Here is a 14,765-nt window from a genome sequence, read left to right on the forward strand (position 1 = left end):
AACATTTCATTTATTAATTTCTAAATTTTGTTTTTCTTTTTGTGCACATCCCAACTAGTATAGTCAATTTAGCTAATCCAGATGGGTATTTTAAATTTACATTATTAAATGCATCCTTACAAACAGTAAAATGTAAATCAGGTTCACTCCACAGACTGTGCAAATTATTTGTAAATGACCTTTATAAAACATTTACAGTGACCATACAATGTACAAACCCCCCCCAAAAGATTAAAATAATAAAATAGAGATCCCTTTTAAATAATTTTGCTTGTAAATAAAGACTAGGTTTCCTCATAGGTAACTTCAGAGCAACTGGTTTTGTTAAATTTATTCTCTATAAATAAAATGTCTATTGCTGTTGCTAAATAATAATAAAAAAAAAAGATTAAAAAAAAGTGTCCTACCGGAGAGACTGGAGGTCTGTTTTGGCTGTTTCCAAACCGGCCTTTGGGCGTCATTGGCCGTGGGAAACAACTTGCCAACTTCTTTGCCTGTGGAAACAACAGCATTTGTAAATGATCATCCTGAATCTAGAGTTCCTTGCCATTCAGAATCCATTAAAGTAATAGTTCACCCAAAAATGAAAATTGGCTAATTGGCTTAAAAGCTTTTCCGAACCCGTTTGAGTTTCTTTCTTGAACACAAATTATGTTCTCATTTATTTCACAAATTTGACAACCATTAAAAGTCGGCAAATTTTTTCATAAATTTACTACAGCGTGCACACAATTTTATAATTTGTTCCCTTGTTTTAGGTAAATTATGTGTATGATTTATTAATTCCCTCAATTGACTTTGTTTTTCTTGGTTGTATGTAAATCATGCATATGATTTATAGTTAACAAAAGTATCGTCTTCAGTACCAATCAGTACTAAAATCGATACTTTTGACAACCCTAATACAATTTATTAATTCATTCCCTCGATTTACATTTTTTAAAATCTTTTTTTAAAGTAAATTATGCATACAATTTATTTAAAATTAATTTGTTGCCTTGATTTACTAAATCCTGTGCACAATTTAATAATCTCTTCCTTTGATTTACTAAATCATGTGCACAATTTGCTAATTGGTTCTCTTGTTATGTAAATCATGTTCTGGATTATTTTATTAATTCCCTCAATTTACTAGCTCATGTGCAAGATTTACTATTTGTTTCCTTGTTTTGCACTCGATAATAATTTGTGTCCTCATTCTACTTAAATTGTGAGCACGAAATTAAATGGTGCTACTGCTTTAATCATCTTCAGGCTACATATCGTATCCACTTTTTTATGAACAGGCATCTTTTATAGTTATTTTATAGTTATTTATCTTTTATAGTTATTTTATAGTTTATAGTTATTTATAGTTATCTCTTATAGTGATTGGTAAGTTATAGCTATTATCATTACTTTATAAACCATGAGAATTTTGATATTATATAGGGAAAATAAATACATGAAACTTTTCCTGTGCATTCAAATTACCTAGAACAAAGACAAATGAATATATCGAGCTCACAATTTTCTTAAAACAAAGAATGAATGCGTAAATCGTGCACGCTTTATTTTCTTGGCTCCATTGCCATTGACTTCCATAATACAATAAAAGAATATTATGAAAAGTCAATGGCAAAATATCTACTTTTGCATTGAACAAAGGAAAAAAAACTGGTGTGAATGACAAATAAATTATGACAATTATCATTTTTCAGTGAACTGTCCCTTTAAGCAGGATCAACATTTCCATATTTCCTCTCTCTTTTACCTCAGGAGTGTCTGGTCCTTGCAGTTGTGATGCCGGGCGTTTGGGAGCCAGCGGGCTGCGTTTATTCTCTGAAGTGTGTGAACGTGAGCTTGTTTTTGTGAGCTGTGAGGCCCGGTGAGCAGCAGTGCTGGATTGGATCTGACAAGGCAGCATGGTGGCTCGCTGGGGCTGAGAGCGTGCAGGAGCCTGGCTCGAACTCGTTTCAGGAGCGAGGGAGAAACGGCGAGAGTTCAACGACTCCAGGATCTGACCCGGCATCATGGACGCACGTCGGATCGTCTCACTTGGGTCGCCCAAGCGCAGGTCCTCATCCGTTACAGTGAATGATGGTCCTAGACTGGGCTATGGAGACAGAATGATTCAGTGTTGCGCAATATATCGTTTCAGCATCAACGCGTTTCTTTAAAAAAATTCCAAAAGCCCTAGAACAATGTTCTGCCGACTTAACCCTTGTGTATGGTTCAAATTGAATACCCTTTGGTTATGTTGGGGGCTGTTTTTGCCCTATTGACGTACATTATGATCACATTTTTTGATTACAAAAGCCGTGACAGCATATAAGCATGTGCTCTTGTTTGTTTGTTAGAGGTTATCCCTGTTGGGAAGAGGTAAAATTTGTCATTTTTACTGTTTATAATCAGTTGGCAGCATTATCCCTTTAGATAGGCCTGTGTTTTTTAAATGGAGTTCTGTCGAGTAATACAGCTGATTATAGTATGTGTGTATAAATCAAGTGTGCCGCAAGCCTACGTTTGAGTGAAGGTTTCGGCCGTTAGATCGCCCCCTGGGGGCTGGCTGCAGTACAAGTCATAAAGCCCGCCTCCTCCGTGTTAATGAAGGAGACTTGAGCCCAAATAAAAAAAATATTACACTTGCAATAAAATGTCCCGAAAGATAGTTCTGGTCGATTAAGGCACTGGTTATTGTGCTGAAATAGGTGCAGATCTTCATTTTTGTAAACAGTTTGTTTTTAGCAGTAATTTAATGCTGGGCGTGTCATCGTGATTGACAGCTGTGATTGACAGTTTCTCAAAGCAGCGCGTCTGAGCTTCGGCAGGAGACTGAAGTAGACTGAAGTGTTATTATTCGATTTCTGTGTTATTTTACCATGACAAAATGAGTTCAGCAGTAAACTATAGTTTCTGACATACATGATCCTGGTGGAACACTGTTTATTCGCTAAGTTCAGGGCTTTTTTTCGGGCTTTATTAGTTTGCTGATACACGCCTAGCCACCCAGATAGCAAAACACAGTTCCGGCTAGATTCTCGCCTGCCGGAGACTTATCTCTTAGAGCTCAGACTGACTAATGTTACCTCTGATGGACCTACTCCGGATGCCTGGACTCACTACCCAATTCCAGCCCGAGTCAATCGAGCCAGATGCGGCGGCCGAGCGAGCCGGCGCTGCCGCATGCGAGCCGGAATCAGCCCGCGACGCCGCGAGTAAGTTATGCGCTGCGGCCTGGAGCTGGCGCGATTGAATATATAAAACCCTCATATTTGTTAACGTTATTACATCCATTTGTGTTGATATGACAGCAAACGCATGCTGAGAAGTTCGGGGGGCGTAGTTGATTTTACATAAAGCGTTTGGTTGGAAGCTCGACTCTGCTCATTTTCGCGGCTCCTCCTCTGGCTCCATCAGACAGTCCTTCTGCGCATGTCTGGCTCCAATTTCAGCAGTCTTTTGCGACAGTTTGTGCCCATCAAGCAGGCGTTTTGCCCTCAAGACGTTCAATGGGAAAAAGGGCTGTCGCGTCGTCCATATTTTTTAAAGTCATTGGTATAAATACACTTACTATGTTCTGAGAGCTGAATGGCTTATTTGGATCTTCTCAGACATATCAAGGTGAGTCTGCAAAGGTCTCTCTGGCACACACACTATACTCCAAAGCCAGAAAGTAATCTTATTTTGCAATGCAACTGATGATCAACAGTAAAAATGACTAATTTTACCTCTTCTCAACAGGGAAAACCAGCAACAATCTAACAAACTAAACCACCAAACAAGCTTACCCTGGACTCCAGAGGATAGCTGCTCTTCAGATGAGGCAGACAGGCTTTGTTTCGGGACTGCAGTTCAGCGATGCGCATCCAGTCATCGGCAGCATGCTCCGGTTCATTCTCTGCTCCAATACAAAAAGTACTGGTGGCTGCACAACAAAAATACAACATTATTACACATCAATCTGGGATACTTGAATCTGATTGGTCAATTGTGATCAATCACAACATTTCAAAGTATGTTATTCTCCAAACCTGTATAACTAATAACACATGGTGAGACCAATGTTTTGTGTCTAATCGTATTGTTTCAGGAAATAAGCTACGTAATAATCAGGATAATGTACATCTAGCCGGTGGTTATTGCAGAATAAAGCCCATCAGTCTTACACAACAGTTACTGATAAAAAAAAAAAAAAAACATGTCTAGATGTACATTATCCCTTACAAATTAAATGGTTGTCTGAAATACTCGTTTGAGACACGTTTGATTGGTCAATTGCAACAATACAAGGTATGTTATTCTAGGATAACCTCCTCTAAATAATGCAGACACATCAATACATTCATATCTTCATACTCATTGAAAATTACTGTCATTTTTTGACAGCTGGACGCTGTATTAGGTTACTCTATACTTTATTATGCGGAGATTAATGTATACTCCATCAGCTAATTTCATTTAAGTGTTCCATTTAATTAAAGGATTAATAAACCAATTGCCCAGAACGATGTTTTGTGTGTAATTTTTATGTTTCGTGGCAAGCAGCCATAAATTATGTGGGATAAAGTACATCAAGGACAGTTGTATTTGCAGAATAAACTCTTCAGTCCACTTGGCATCGAGCTGCCGATAAACCTGTCAGGTTTTATTCTGCGATAACAACCTCCTGGATGTTCTTTATCCATAACTTATTATACTCTTTTTCTGAGGTAAGAAACTAAAGTTTACACTGTGTGATTACATTAAAATTTAACACTGCACCTCTTGGTGGGCCAACGCTGTGCACTGTACTTCTGCGATATCCAGGCAGATTTTGAAGTGTGTCTGCTTTTGATAACGTTGTGGCAGGACCATCCTCTGAGAAGTCAATGGAGATCGGCCGTGATTGGTGGACTGCCAAATTTGGATGAGAACGGGCTGAGTGCAGGCTAGAAAACGACTCCTCGCTTTCAGAGCTTCCTTGTGCCTTCTAGAAAAGAGTAATCATAACACAATTGAAAAAGCAATCATGTATATATATATATATATATATATATATATATATATATATATATATATATATATATATATATATATATAGGAGGCAATACTAGTAACCTAATATGCCATCTGACAGCGATATTAAGCATAACATTTACCAAAAACCAAAATCAACAACTGGAGAATAGAAAATGGCAGGTGTCATATTAGGTAACTAGTATTGTTAAATTCTGGTTTTGTGTATATATATATATATATATATATATATATATATATATATATATATATATATATATATATATAAGTATGTATGTATATGTATGTATGTATGCATATATATATATATATATATATATATATATATATATATATATATATATATATATATATATATATATATATATAGTTTTTTATGAAAAATTATATAATTAATAAAACATTTTAATATACAAAATAAATAAAACAAAAAAGCAATGCATCTCCTACCTTAGCCAAGGTGATGTTGATAACTTGTGTAGTGCGTCGCCGGCGAGCTGAAGCAGTCAATTTCTTTGCAGAATCAACCACGAGATCACCAATAGAAGTGATGCTGGACTCCAGTTTGCGTTCAAAACCATCATTGTGATCCACTTTGCGTTTGTAGCCTTGTTTACCCATAGGTGTGAAATATAGTGTCTCGAGAGATTCAGCCCCCAATGCGCGGCGTTTAGCAGCCAAACGCTCAGAACTACGGACCAGTGGAGTGCTGGACTCACCTGGTACTGCAGAACGACTGCAAAAAAATAAAAATATAATAAACAAATTTTGAGGATTGTGAACTAAGCATTCCTTTAGTTGTTTGAGCATATTTTTATACAAAAAGAGGGGACGCAGCTGAGCAATGAATGTACATCCACAAAGAGAGAGTCTGTCATTAATGCCCATTTCATGGTTTAAAAAAAGGTTCAAACAGTTTATAAATAACACTTTTCTATAATACATAGGATTAAAAAAGTAAAGAGACAACAACAATAAAATACATTAAAGTTTGAAGACAATGGTGGCTTAAGAAAGCCTGTTGGAAGTAGTTTATTTAGTTTAAAAATAGTTTGAAAAAAGTTGTGAACGGGTATGTACAAGTTAAGTATGATGTATGTTACAACATACAATTTGTTGTTTGTTCATCCCATTCCATTTGTATATCAGGTCAGGTGTGTTGGTGTATTTACCAGGTAGTGTTGAGAGAATCGTTTAGCTCAAACTCCAGGCTGTCTGCACTGGTGTCTTGCTGCTTCTCTGGGACTCTGAAGTACAGATTTTCTTTTTGTCTCAAATCCTCACCATCGTCTGCAATCCTTCTCTTCTCTCGCAGTTGCCTGTCAGCAAAATCAACCTGGAACAAGCACACAATGAAATATGATATAAAAAAAAACTCAAGACAGAAGTAAACTAAATAAAACCAAAACTTTTTTTTTTGTATCTCTTCACACTCATGAAACACTACAGCAGGTCTTATGGATGTTTAAAAAAAATATTTGCAGTTTTTATGTAGCTACCCTTATAAAGATAAAGATATTAATATAGATATATACCAGGTCCATAAAGATATTGTGCCTAAATAAAAAAAAAAGAGTTGGGCCTAAAGAAGCTTATATTTCCAAGTATTTTGCCTGTTTTTGATCTACATCAACACTAAACAGGAAACATTTTTGCAAAATCTCTGCCTACCCACAACATACAAACACTCTGAAATGGGCATTTCTTTCCCACATAAAACAGATTTGGAAAGACCAATCAAAACAGACTTCGCCAGCTGACCAATCAGAGCAGTGTTGTTTGTGGAAGGGAGAGGTTTACAGGCAAGAGCCAAACCTTTTTCAAACAAACCTTATTGAAATCACTACAAAATAATTATATTAGATGCAAATTCTGGAAATAAGTACTGTTTTCTGACTTTAGATGTGTTTAAACCTGTTGTATGAGACTCCAACACAATATTAGGATGCTTAAAAATCCAACAACGTCATAAACTTACTTGGGCCTCCAAAGTCTTCACTTTAGCAGCAAGGCTCTTCTCTTTATCATTGGCTTGGTTGAGCTCCATGCGAGCCAGGGTTAGTTCAGTTTCCAGAGCTTTAGCTTCTCTCTTGCTGACCTCCAATGACTGCTCAAGAGTTTTGTTCAGCTCTTGAGCCTCCAGCAGCAGCTGCTTTTTACCATTGTAGTGATTCATGGCCTTCTCCACCTGAGACATAACCATGATACATTAAGGCCCAATCCCAATTCTATTTTTGTACCCCTACCCCATTCCCTTGGCCCTTAAAACAGAGTGTGAATGGGAAGGGCTTCAAAATTTACCCCTAAGAAATGGGACATCACTACAGCACACGTCGTCATATGCCATCGCGATCTCTTCCTTCAAATGAGATCAGACGATCTCAACTGCTGTAGTTATTTCAGTTGTGTTATTTTTTGGCATTTATCTTTAAAAAAAACAATTGCTGAATCACCCCTCCCCCTTAGCCCTACGCCTTCAAGCTAAAGAGAATTGGGACACCCCTACCCCTTCACGTGAATGCGCAAAACGAGGGGTAGGAGTAAGGGGTAAAATTGGGATTGGGCCTAAGACTTGGAAAAACGAACAACACTTTTCTACGATTGGGTCTGAATGGTTCTTAAAAAGACAGTTCTACCAGGCTCACATGGAAAAACAACTAAACACTGAAACCGTACCTGACCAACTGTTCGACCCAATAGTGGAAAAACAACTAAACATTATGGTTATGTAATGGGAATTTTAGAAAAAGCATGCAACCCATACCTGTGCTTTGTAGTGCTCTACAGCTTCTGTCTTTGCCTTCAGCTGCTCCAGGAGCTCCTGATTCTGCTCCTCCCACTGTTGGGAAGCCTTTTTAAGTGCAAGGATGGAAGCAGTTTGTTCCTCAACGTTCAACTCCAGCTCAGCTCGAATCTTCCGGGACGCTTCACACTCTCTTCGGATAGTCTGGTTTAGAGATTTCAGATGGTCCTTTTCTTGCCTCAACATCTCCAAATTCTGCTGATTCTGTTGACTTTTGTCAGCTTGAAGCTCAACAATTTTCTTCTCCAGATCCTCCTTTGTCTGATGCATCTCAAGGACACATGTCTCCTTTTGCTTGCATAGTTCTTCCATTTGTTTCAGTTTCTGATTTAAAGTTTGCAGAAGCTGGTCTTTGTCCGAGACATCAAGACGAGCAATTTCAAGCTGTCCTTGAAGGTTTTCAATTTTCTCCTCAAACACTCTGAGGAGATCATCTTCAGACTGTTTAGCTTTCAAATGCTGACTGTTTATTTCATCTTTAAGAGAACTTATTTGTGCCTCTCTCTCAGAAGCAAGAGTGGAAATCTCTAGAATTTTAGCCTGAAGATCACCTGCATCCTTCTCAAGTTTCTGAGCCTTTTCTTGAAGTTTCTCTTGTTTGCAAACCTCATTTTGAAGCTCAGACTCTTTCTGAGAAGCTGAAACGGTCAACTCCACCACTTGCTTCTGAAGAGTATCCAGGTTCTCCTGTAAAATGTTGTGTTCATTCTCTAAAACAGAAAGCTCATGTTTCATCTGCACTTCTTTTTCCTGGTAACTTTGGATTTCAACTTTAAGAGAGGTTAGTTCATTTAAAAGGTTGTCTTTGGCCTTGCTCACTGTTTCCAAATTCTGCTGGCATCCTTCCAATTGCTGTTTCTCAACAATAATCTCACCAATCCTCTTCTCCAAATTCTCCTTTACCTGAAGCAAATCAAGAGCATATTTCTCCTTTTTCTTATACAACTGATCCATCTGTGTAACCTTTTGATCCAAAGTCTGCAGAAGCTGGTCTTTTTCGGAGACATCACGACTAGCAGTTTCAAGTTGTCCCTGGAGGTTTTTAATCTTTTCTTCCAACACTTTGCGGAGATCATCTTCGGACTGTTTGGCTTTCAAATCCTGATCATTTAGTTGATCTTTTATAGAAGTTACTTCAGTTGACAAGAGGTCTCTTTCGCTTTTTACCATTTCCAAATTCTGCAGGCAGCCCTCCAGTTGTTGTTTCTCAGAAACAAGCTCATCAATCTTCTTCTGCAAGTCTTCCTTTGCGTTCTGCATCTCAAGAACTGCATTTTCCTTTTGCTGGCACAACAGATCCATCTGTGAAACCTTTTGATGCAAAGTTTGTAGATGTTTCTCTTTTTCCGAGACGTCACGACTACTAGATTCCAGTTGTCCTTGAAGGGTTTCAATCTTTTCCTCAAAGACTTTGCAAAGATCAGCTTCAGACTGTTTGGCCCTCAAACTCTGATCATTTATTTGCTCTTTCAGAGAAGTTACTTCATTTGACAGGAGGTCTTTTTCCTTTTTTACCATTTCCAAATGTTGCAGGCAGCCCTCCAGTTCTTGATTCTTAGAAACAAGTTCATTCATCTCTTTCTGCAAGTCTTCTTTTGAGTTCTGGATCTCAAAAACTGCATCCTCCTTTTGTTGGCAAAGCATCTCCATCTGCCTCAGCTTCTGATCCAAAGTCTGCAAAAGACCGTCTTTGCTTGTGGCATCACAACTAGCAGTTTCTATTTCTCTCTGTAAGGTTTCCACTTTTTCCTCCAGGACTCTACGGAGATCATCTTCGGACACTTTAGCCTTCAAATGACCCGTCAATTCTTCCTGAAGAGAATAAGCAACAGCCTCCTTCTCAGAAGCAAGAGTGGACACCTCTTGGACTTTAGCTTGAAGTTCTCTCACTCTTCTCTCAAATTCCTCATGCCTGGCAATCTCAAGCTCTTGAGCCTTTTCGTGAAGGCTCTCTTGTTGATGAAGCTTGTTTTGAAGCTCTGAATTTTTCTGTGAAGCTGTAGTTATCTCCTCTGCTAATTGTTTCTCAAGGGCAGCCATGTTTTCCTTTAAAGCATTGTTTTCAACTTCCAAAACAGAAATTGTTTGTTGTTTCTGCATTTGAGTATCCTGGTAGCTATGAATCTCCTCTTTTAGAGATGCTACTTCAGTTGAAAGATGATCTCTTTCATTCCTCATAATTTCTAATTTCTGCTTGCACTCCTCAAGCTCAGCAATTCTCTTCTCCAGGTCCTCCTTTGCCTGATGTGTCTCCATTACATCTTTCTCTTTTTGAAGGACAACCATTTCCATCTCTTTAAGCTTTTGATCCAAAGATTCCAGTTGATGGTCTTTGTCTGCAGCATCTCGACTGACTACATCTAATTCTCCTTTCAAGATGCCAAGCTTCTCCTGCCACTCCCTGCAGAGATTATCTTTAGATTGGTTGGCACTCAACTGTTGATCCCTCATCTCATTTTCAAGAGAAATTACCTGGGCTTCCCTTTGAGAGGCAAGAGTTGACACCTCTAGAATTCTGTCCTGCAGTTCCTTCACTTTTTTCTCAAACTCTTCTCGCTTGATGGCCTCAAGCTCCAAAGCTTTTTCTCTCAGGGTCTCTTGATGGGAAAGCTCCTGTTGAAGCAAGAGGAGTTCAGATTCCTTCTGGGAAGCAGTAATCATCGCCTGCTCTACTTGATCCTGAAGATTAACCAGTTTTTCCTTCAAAACATTGTGGTCAGTCTGTAAATCAGAAAAATCCTGTTGGGAACGATGAATTTCCTCTTGGAGAGATGATACTCGAGTAGACAGATGGTCTCTTTCATTCCTTAGTATTTCTCGATTTTGCTGAATCTCATCTAGTTGTTGTTTCTGCTCAGCAATATTATTCTCCAGTTGCTGCTTTGCTTGTTGACTTGCAATGATTTCTTCCTCCTTTTGACAGTACAGAAGCTCCATCTGCTTCAGACTTTGATTCAACGACTCTAAGTGATGCTCTTTTTCAGCAATTCCATGGTTAGCAGCGTCTAGAAGTTCCTGCAAATTTCCAACCTTTTCCTTCATCTCATTGCGTAGATCAGCTTCACACTGTTTGGCTTTCGATAGCTGATCTTTCATCTCATATTGAAGGGAGCTCACACAAGCTTCCCTTTCTGAGGCAATAGAGGAAACCTCAATAATTTTGGCCTGAAGTTCACTCACGATCCCCTCAAGCTCCTCACGTTTAATCTTCTCAAGCTCCTGAGTTTGTTCTCTTAGTGTTTCTTGATGGGAAAGCTCCTGTTGAAGCAAAATAAACTCTGATTCCTTCTGTGAAGCTGAAGTTGTCGCCTCAGCCAACTGGTTCTGTAGAGAAGTCAGGTTTTCCTTCAGCACATTGTGTTGTGCTTCTAAAATAGACAATTCCTGTTGTTTCTGTGCCTCATTTTCACTATATCTGCAGATTTGCTCTTTCAGAGATGTTACCTCTGCTGATAAAACCAGCATTTGCTCTTGTTTTTCTGATGCGGCAGAAGCAGCGCAATGAAGCTCCTGCTGAAGTTTTTCAACAGTTTCCTCATGCTCCTTGCGATTAGATTTGATCATTGCATTTATTTCAACATTTTGCTCCTTCACAAGCTTCAGCTCGTTGTCTACAGACTCATACTCTTTCGTCAGGTTTCTGATTTCTTCATCTTTAAGAGAAATCTTTTCACACAGATGCAGAATCTCAGTCTGGAGGCTTTCGATTTTAACCAAAGCCTCACTAACCTTGTTCTCTTCCTCAGTTTTCTCAAATCTGAGTTCATTTACTTCCGCCTGAAGGTCTCCGATTGCCTTTAGATGATTATTCAGCTCCTGCTGCATTGTGCATGCTTCATTTTTCAGGGAATTGTTTTCTGCTACCACTTTTTGATGCTCTTCCAGCTTCTTCTCATATTCCTGAACAGTAGCCCTAGCGATTTGTAAATCGCTAATGAGGGAATTAATTGCATCCTGTTGAGAAGCTCTCTCCACTTCCAGCCCCTGGATCTCAGCATGCAGAGAATGAACCATCCTATCTAAAGATGCTACCTTTCCTTCCAGCTCCTCTCTCTGTTGGCGGAGATCTGCAGATATTTTGATCTCTGCTGTCAGCTGCACTTCAACCTGTTGCAGACGGGAAACGTCCCTCTCCAGTGCTGATATCTGCGCAGAGAGCATCTCTTTCTGCGTCTTTAAGGCCTCCTGAAGTGTTTCTCTCTCCAGACGGATGCTGTTGATGGATTTCTCCAGATCAAAAACCACCAACTGGAGTCTTGCGGTTTCTTTTTCAAAAGAGCATCTCTCCTCAGCCAACAAGGCCTCAACTTCTGCCTTTTTCTTCTCGAGGTGGGAAATGGATTCCTGAAGCTGAGCGAGTTGAAGAGTGAGATCAGCCAACTCTTGTTTGAGCTTTTCCCACTGAGAAAATCAAGAGATAAAAACTGGTCAGTTCAGCTCAATATGAACTGTAATTACATTTCTTACATGGATAGTTCACCCAAAAATTCACTAATTTTCTCACCCTATACTTGCTCCAAATCAAGGCTGAGTTTGGAGACAGAAGTTATATGGAAGAAATCTGGAAACCTGTAATTACTGGCTTGCATAGTATTTGATTTTCATAATATGAATTTCAATGGTTATAGAATTTCAGCCTCCTTAAAAATAACTTCTTTTGTGTTGAACAGAAAAAAACCCAAAGGTTTGGAACCACTTTAGGGAGAGTAAACAGCGAGTACATTTACATTTTGGGGTGAATTATCCCTTTAACACATAGTGTGAAATTAAGACTTGATAGTTTCAGTGTTAATTTTATCAATAAACAAATGTAAAATGTTTTTAAGCTTTTAAATTAGCCTCTGATAAGGATGAGAATAATGAATGTGGACAAAAATCATAGTTAAAAATGTATACTGTTAACAAAAATAAAATTTAAAAAACAACATGTGCATTAATGTTGGAAGAAGACATTTCAAGCAATCTAATTCACAAATAAAAGTGAACTTAAGTTATGCACAAGTTAACTCAAATTGAGTATTTTTGATAACAACAAACTAAAATGAACAATAACTTTCAAGAGATCAGAAAAATCAGAAGGCCTCTTAAACAAGGGCTGGCTTGCTTTTGCTAGATGAGTTTTGATGAATTTTTCTAACTAAGATGCAATTTTAGTAATAGTAAATTTGACTAAAAATAATACAGATTTCCTAAAATAATAAACTACACGATGTAGGATTTCTTTATTAACAAAAAAGTGTGAAAGTGATCACATCAAAGCATCTCACCTCCATGATGGGCCCCAGCACCTCTCCTCTCTCCTGAGACTGAGCTTTCTTCAGTTCATCCTCCAGAACAGAAATCTTCCCCTGCAGTATCAGCACCTGCTCACTCAGACACTCCTGCACAAGAGAACAGCACCAGCAAAACTGATCAAACACTCTGGTGCTTATTTCACTCAAAGCAAACAGAACATATATCTAATGTGCAAAATATGGAGAGGACGAATTTTTCTTTAAAACTACAAATGGACAAATATCTGCAAGATTGGGAGAAATGGATTGTAATTATAGCTTTACACAGAGTAATCTAATTTATATATGTATTTGTTCATGTGACCTGTAAGGAAATATGTGACCTGTCAACTGCTCATTTAAGTTCAGGTGTTTTATTGTATTATTTATTTTATTTTATTTTTTTAAATCTACTATTTGTATTATTTCCCTTGTTTTTTTTTTCTTAAAAAAAGATAAATAAAAATAAAGTATAAAAAAAAGCAAACAGAACATGATTAACACAATAAATACACCAAGTACTGCTGAATATAACTGAAATAGTCTACCTTGTGTGTGACGGCCTCATTCAGCTCCTTCTCCAGCAACTCTTTCCTGTTTTTCCACTCCGTCTGTGCAGATTCATGAACCACTGTGAGTTTGGCAACTTCCTGCTCTGCTCTCGCCAGCTGAGAGAAAACATTACGAAGCTGATGGGGACAAAGACACTAATATTTTAGACTCCAAAATTAATAATTATTATTATTAAATAATTAAGTAAATAATAAAATAAATACATTTAATTATTAATAAAAAATGTAAAAATTACATAAACAATGAAATAATATCTAGTCAAATAAAATAAATAATAAATATATACATAAATTAATACAAATAAATAAATGTAACAATAATGATAATTGTAATTTATTATTACTAAATAATTAAGCAAATAATCAAATAAACAAAAAATTACATTATTATATATATATATATATATATATATATATATATATATATATATATATATATATATATATATATATAAAACTTAATTACATAATTAAATAATAATTATTTATATAAACAAGCAAAGAATGAAAATTGAATAATTGAATAATTAAATAAATAAGATATAAATAAATATTAAATAAAAAAGCAAAGAATAAAATAAATAAACATAAAATTATATAAATAAATACTTAAAATAATTAAATAAATAATTAAATAAAAAAGACTAAATCTGATGTAGTCATAATTTTAACCAGGACTTCAAAACAAAAAACATCTTTTGACCTGAGCACTGAGAGTCCCGTTCTCTTCTGTCAGCTCATCAATCTTTTTCTCTTTTTGAGAGTTGTCTGTTTTTAAATCTTGGCACTGCTTTAAAACCTCATGAACTCTGTGGAGAAGACTGGAAAATAAAAGAACACTCATCATTTTATTCTAACAATTAATAAATATACAAACGTTGATGTCTCAAAGACATAATTAAAGTCTATGAGAAATAAATCATTAATTTCCCTTTGGCTTAGTCCCTTTTAGTCCCGCCCCCATTACGTCGGCACCGGATCTGATTGAAACCACAGGCAGTGTAATGCAGAGTGTGAATCATTACTGACGTAATGGGGCGGGTACTGTTAGTTTTCACTGCTACACCCCCTCACTCGAGTTGAAACAAACTAAGATCAGCACAGGTTAAATTAGGCGGT

The 14,765-nt window shown here is 37.2% G+C and overlaps 2 protein-coding genes across 7 annotated transcripts in view; both read right to left on the minus strand.

The window, feature by feature from the left end:
- Positions 1-14,765, minus strand: part of nlrc3l (NLR family, CARD domain containing 3-like) — a 480,833-nt gene that overhangs the window by 47,037 nt on the left and 419,031 nt on the right. The window lies entirely within an intron of this gene.
- Positions 1-14,765, minus strand: part of numa1 (nuclear mitotic apparatus protein 1) — a 30,265-nt gene that overhangs the window by 4,410 nt on the left and 11,090 nt on the right. For all 6 annotated transcript variants that reach the window (NM_001329981.1, XM_073923216.1, XM_009291966.5 and 3 more), the window contains 11 exon segments: positions 408-494; positions 1,754-2,095; positions 3,771-3,907; positions 4,744-4,951; positions 5,449-5,734; positions 6,171-6,334; positions 6,977-7,186; positions 7,763-12,202; positions 13,069-13,182; positions 13,623-13,763; positions 14,350-14,467. In NM_001329981.1, coding sequence (NP_001316910.1) covers positions 408-494; positions 1,754-2,095; positions 3,771-3,907; positions 4,744-4,951; positions 5,449-5,734; positions 6,171-6,334; positions 6,977-7,186; positions 7,763-12,202; positions 13,069-13,182; positions 13,623-13,763; positions 14,350-14,467 — 6,247 coding nt within the window.

Source organism: Danio rerio, chromosome 15 (assembly GCF_049306965.1).
Source record: "Danio rerio strain Tuebingen ecotype United States chromosome 15, GRCz12tu, whole genome shotgun sequence".
In the NCBI taxonomy this organism is placed as follows: domain Eukaryota; kingdom Metazoa; phylum Chordata; class Actinopteri; order Cypriniformes; family Danionidae; genus Danio; species Danio rerio.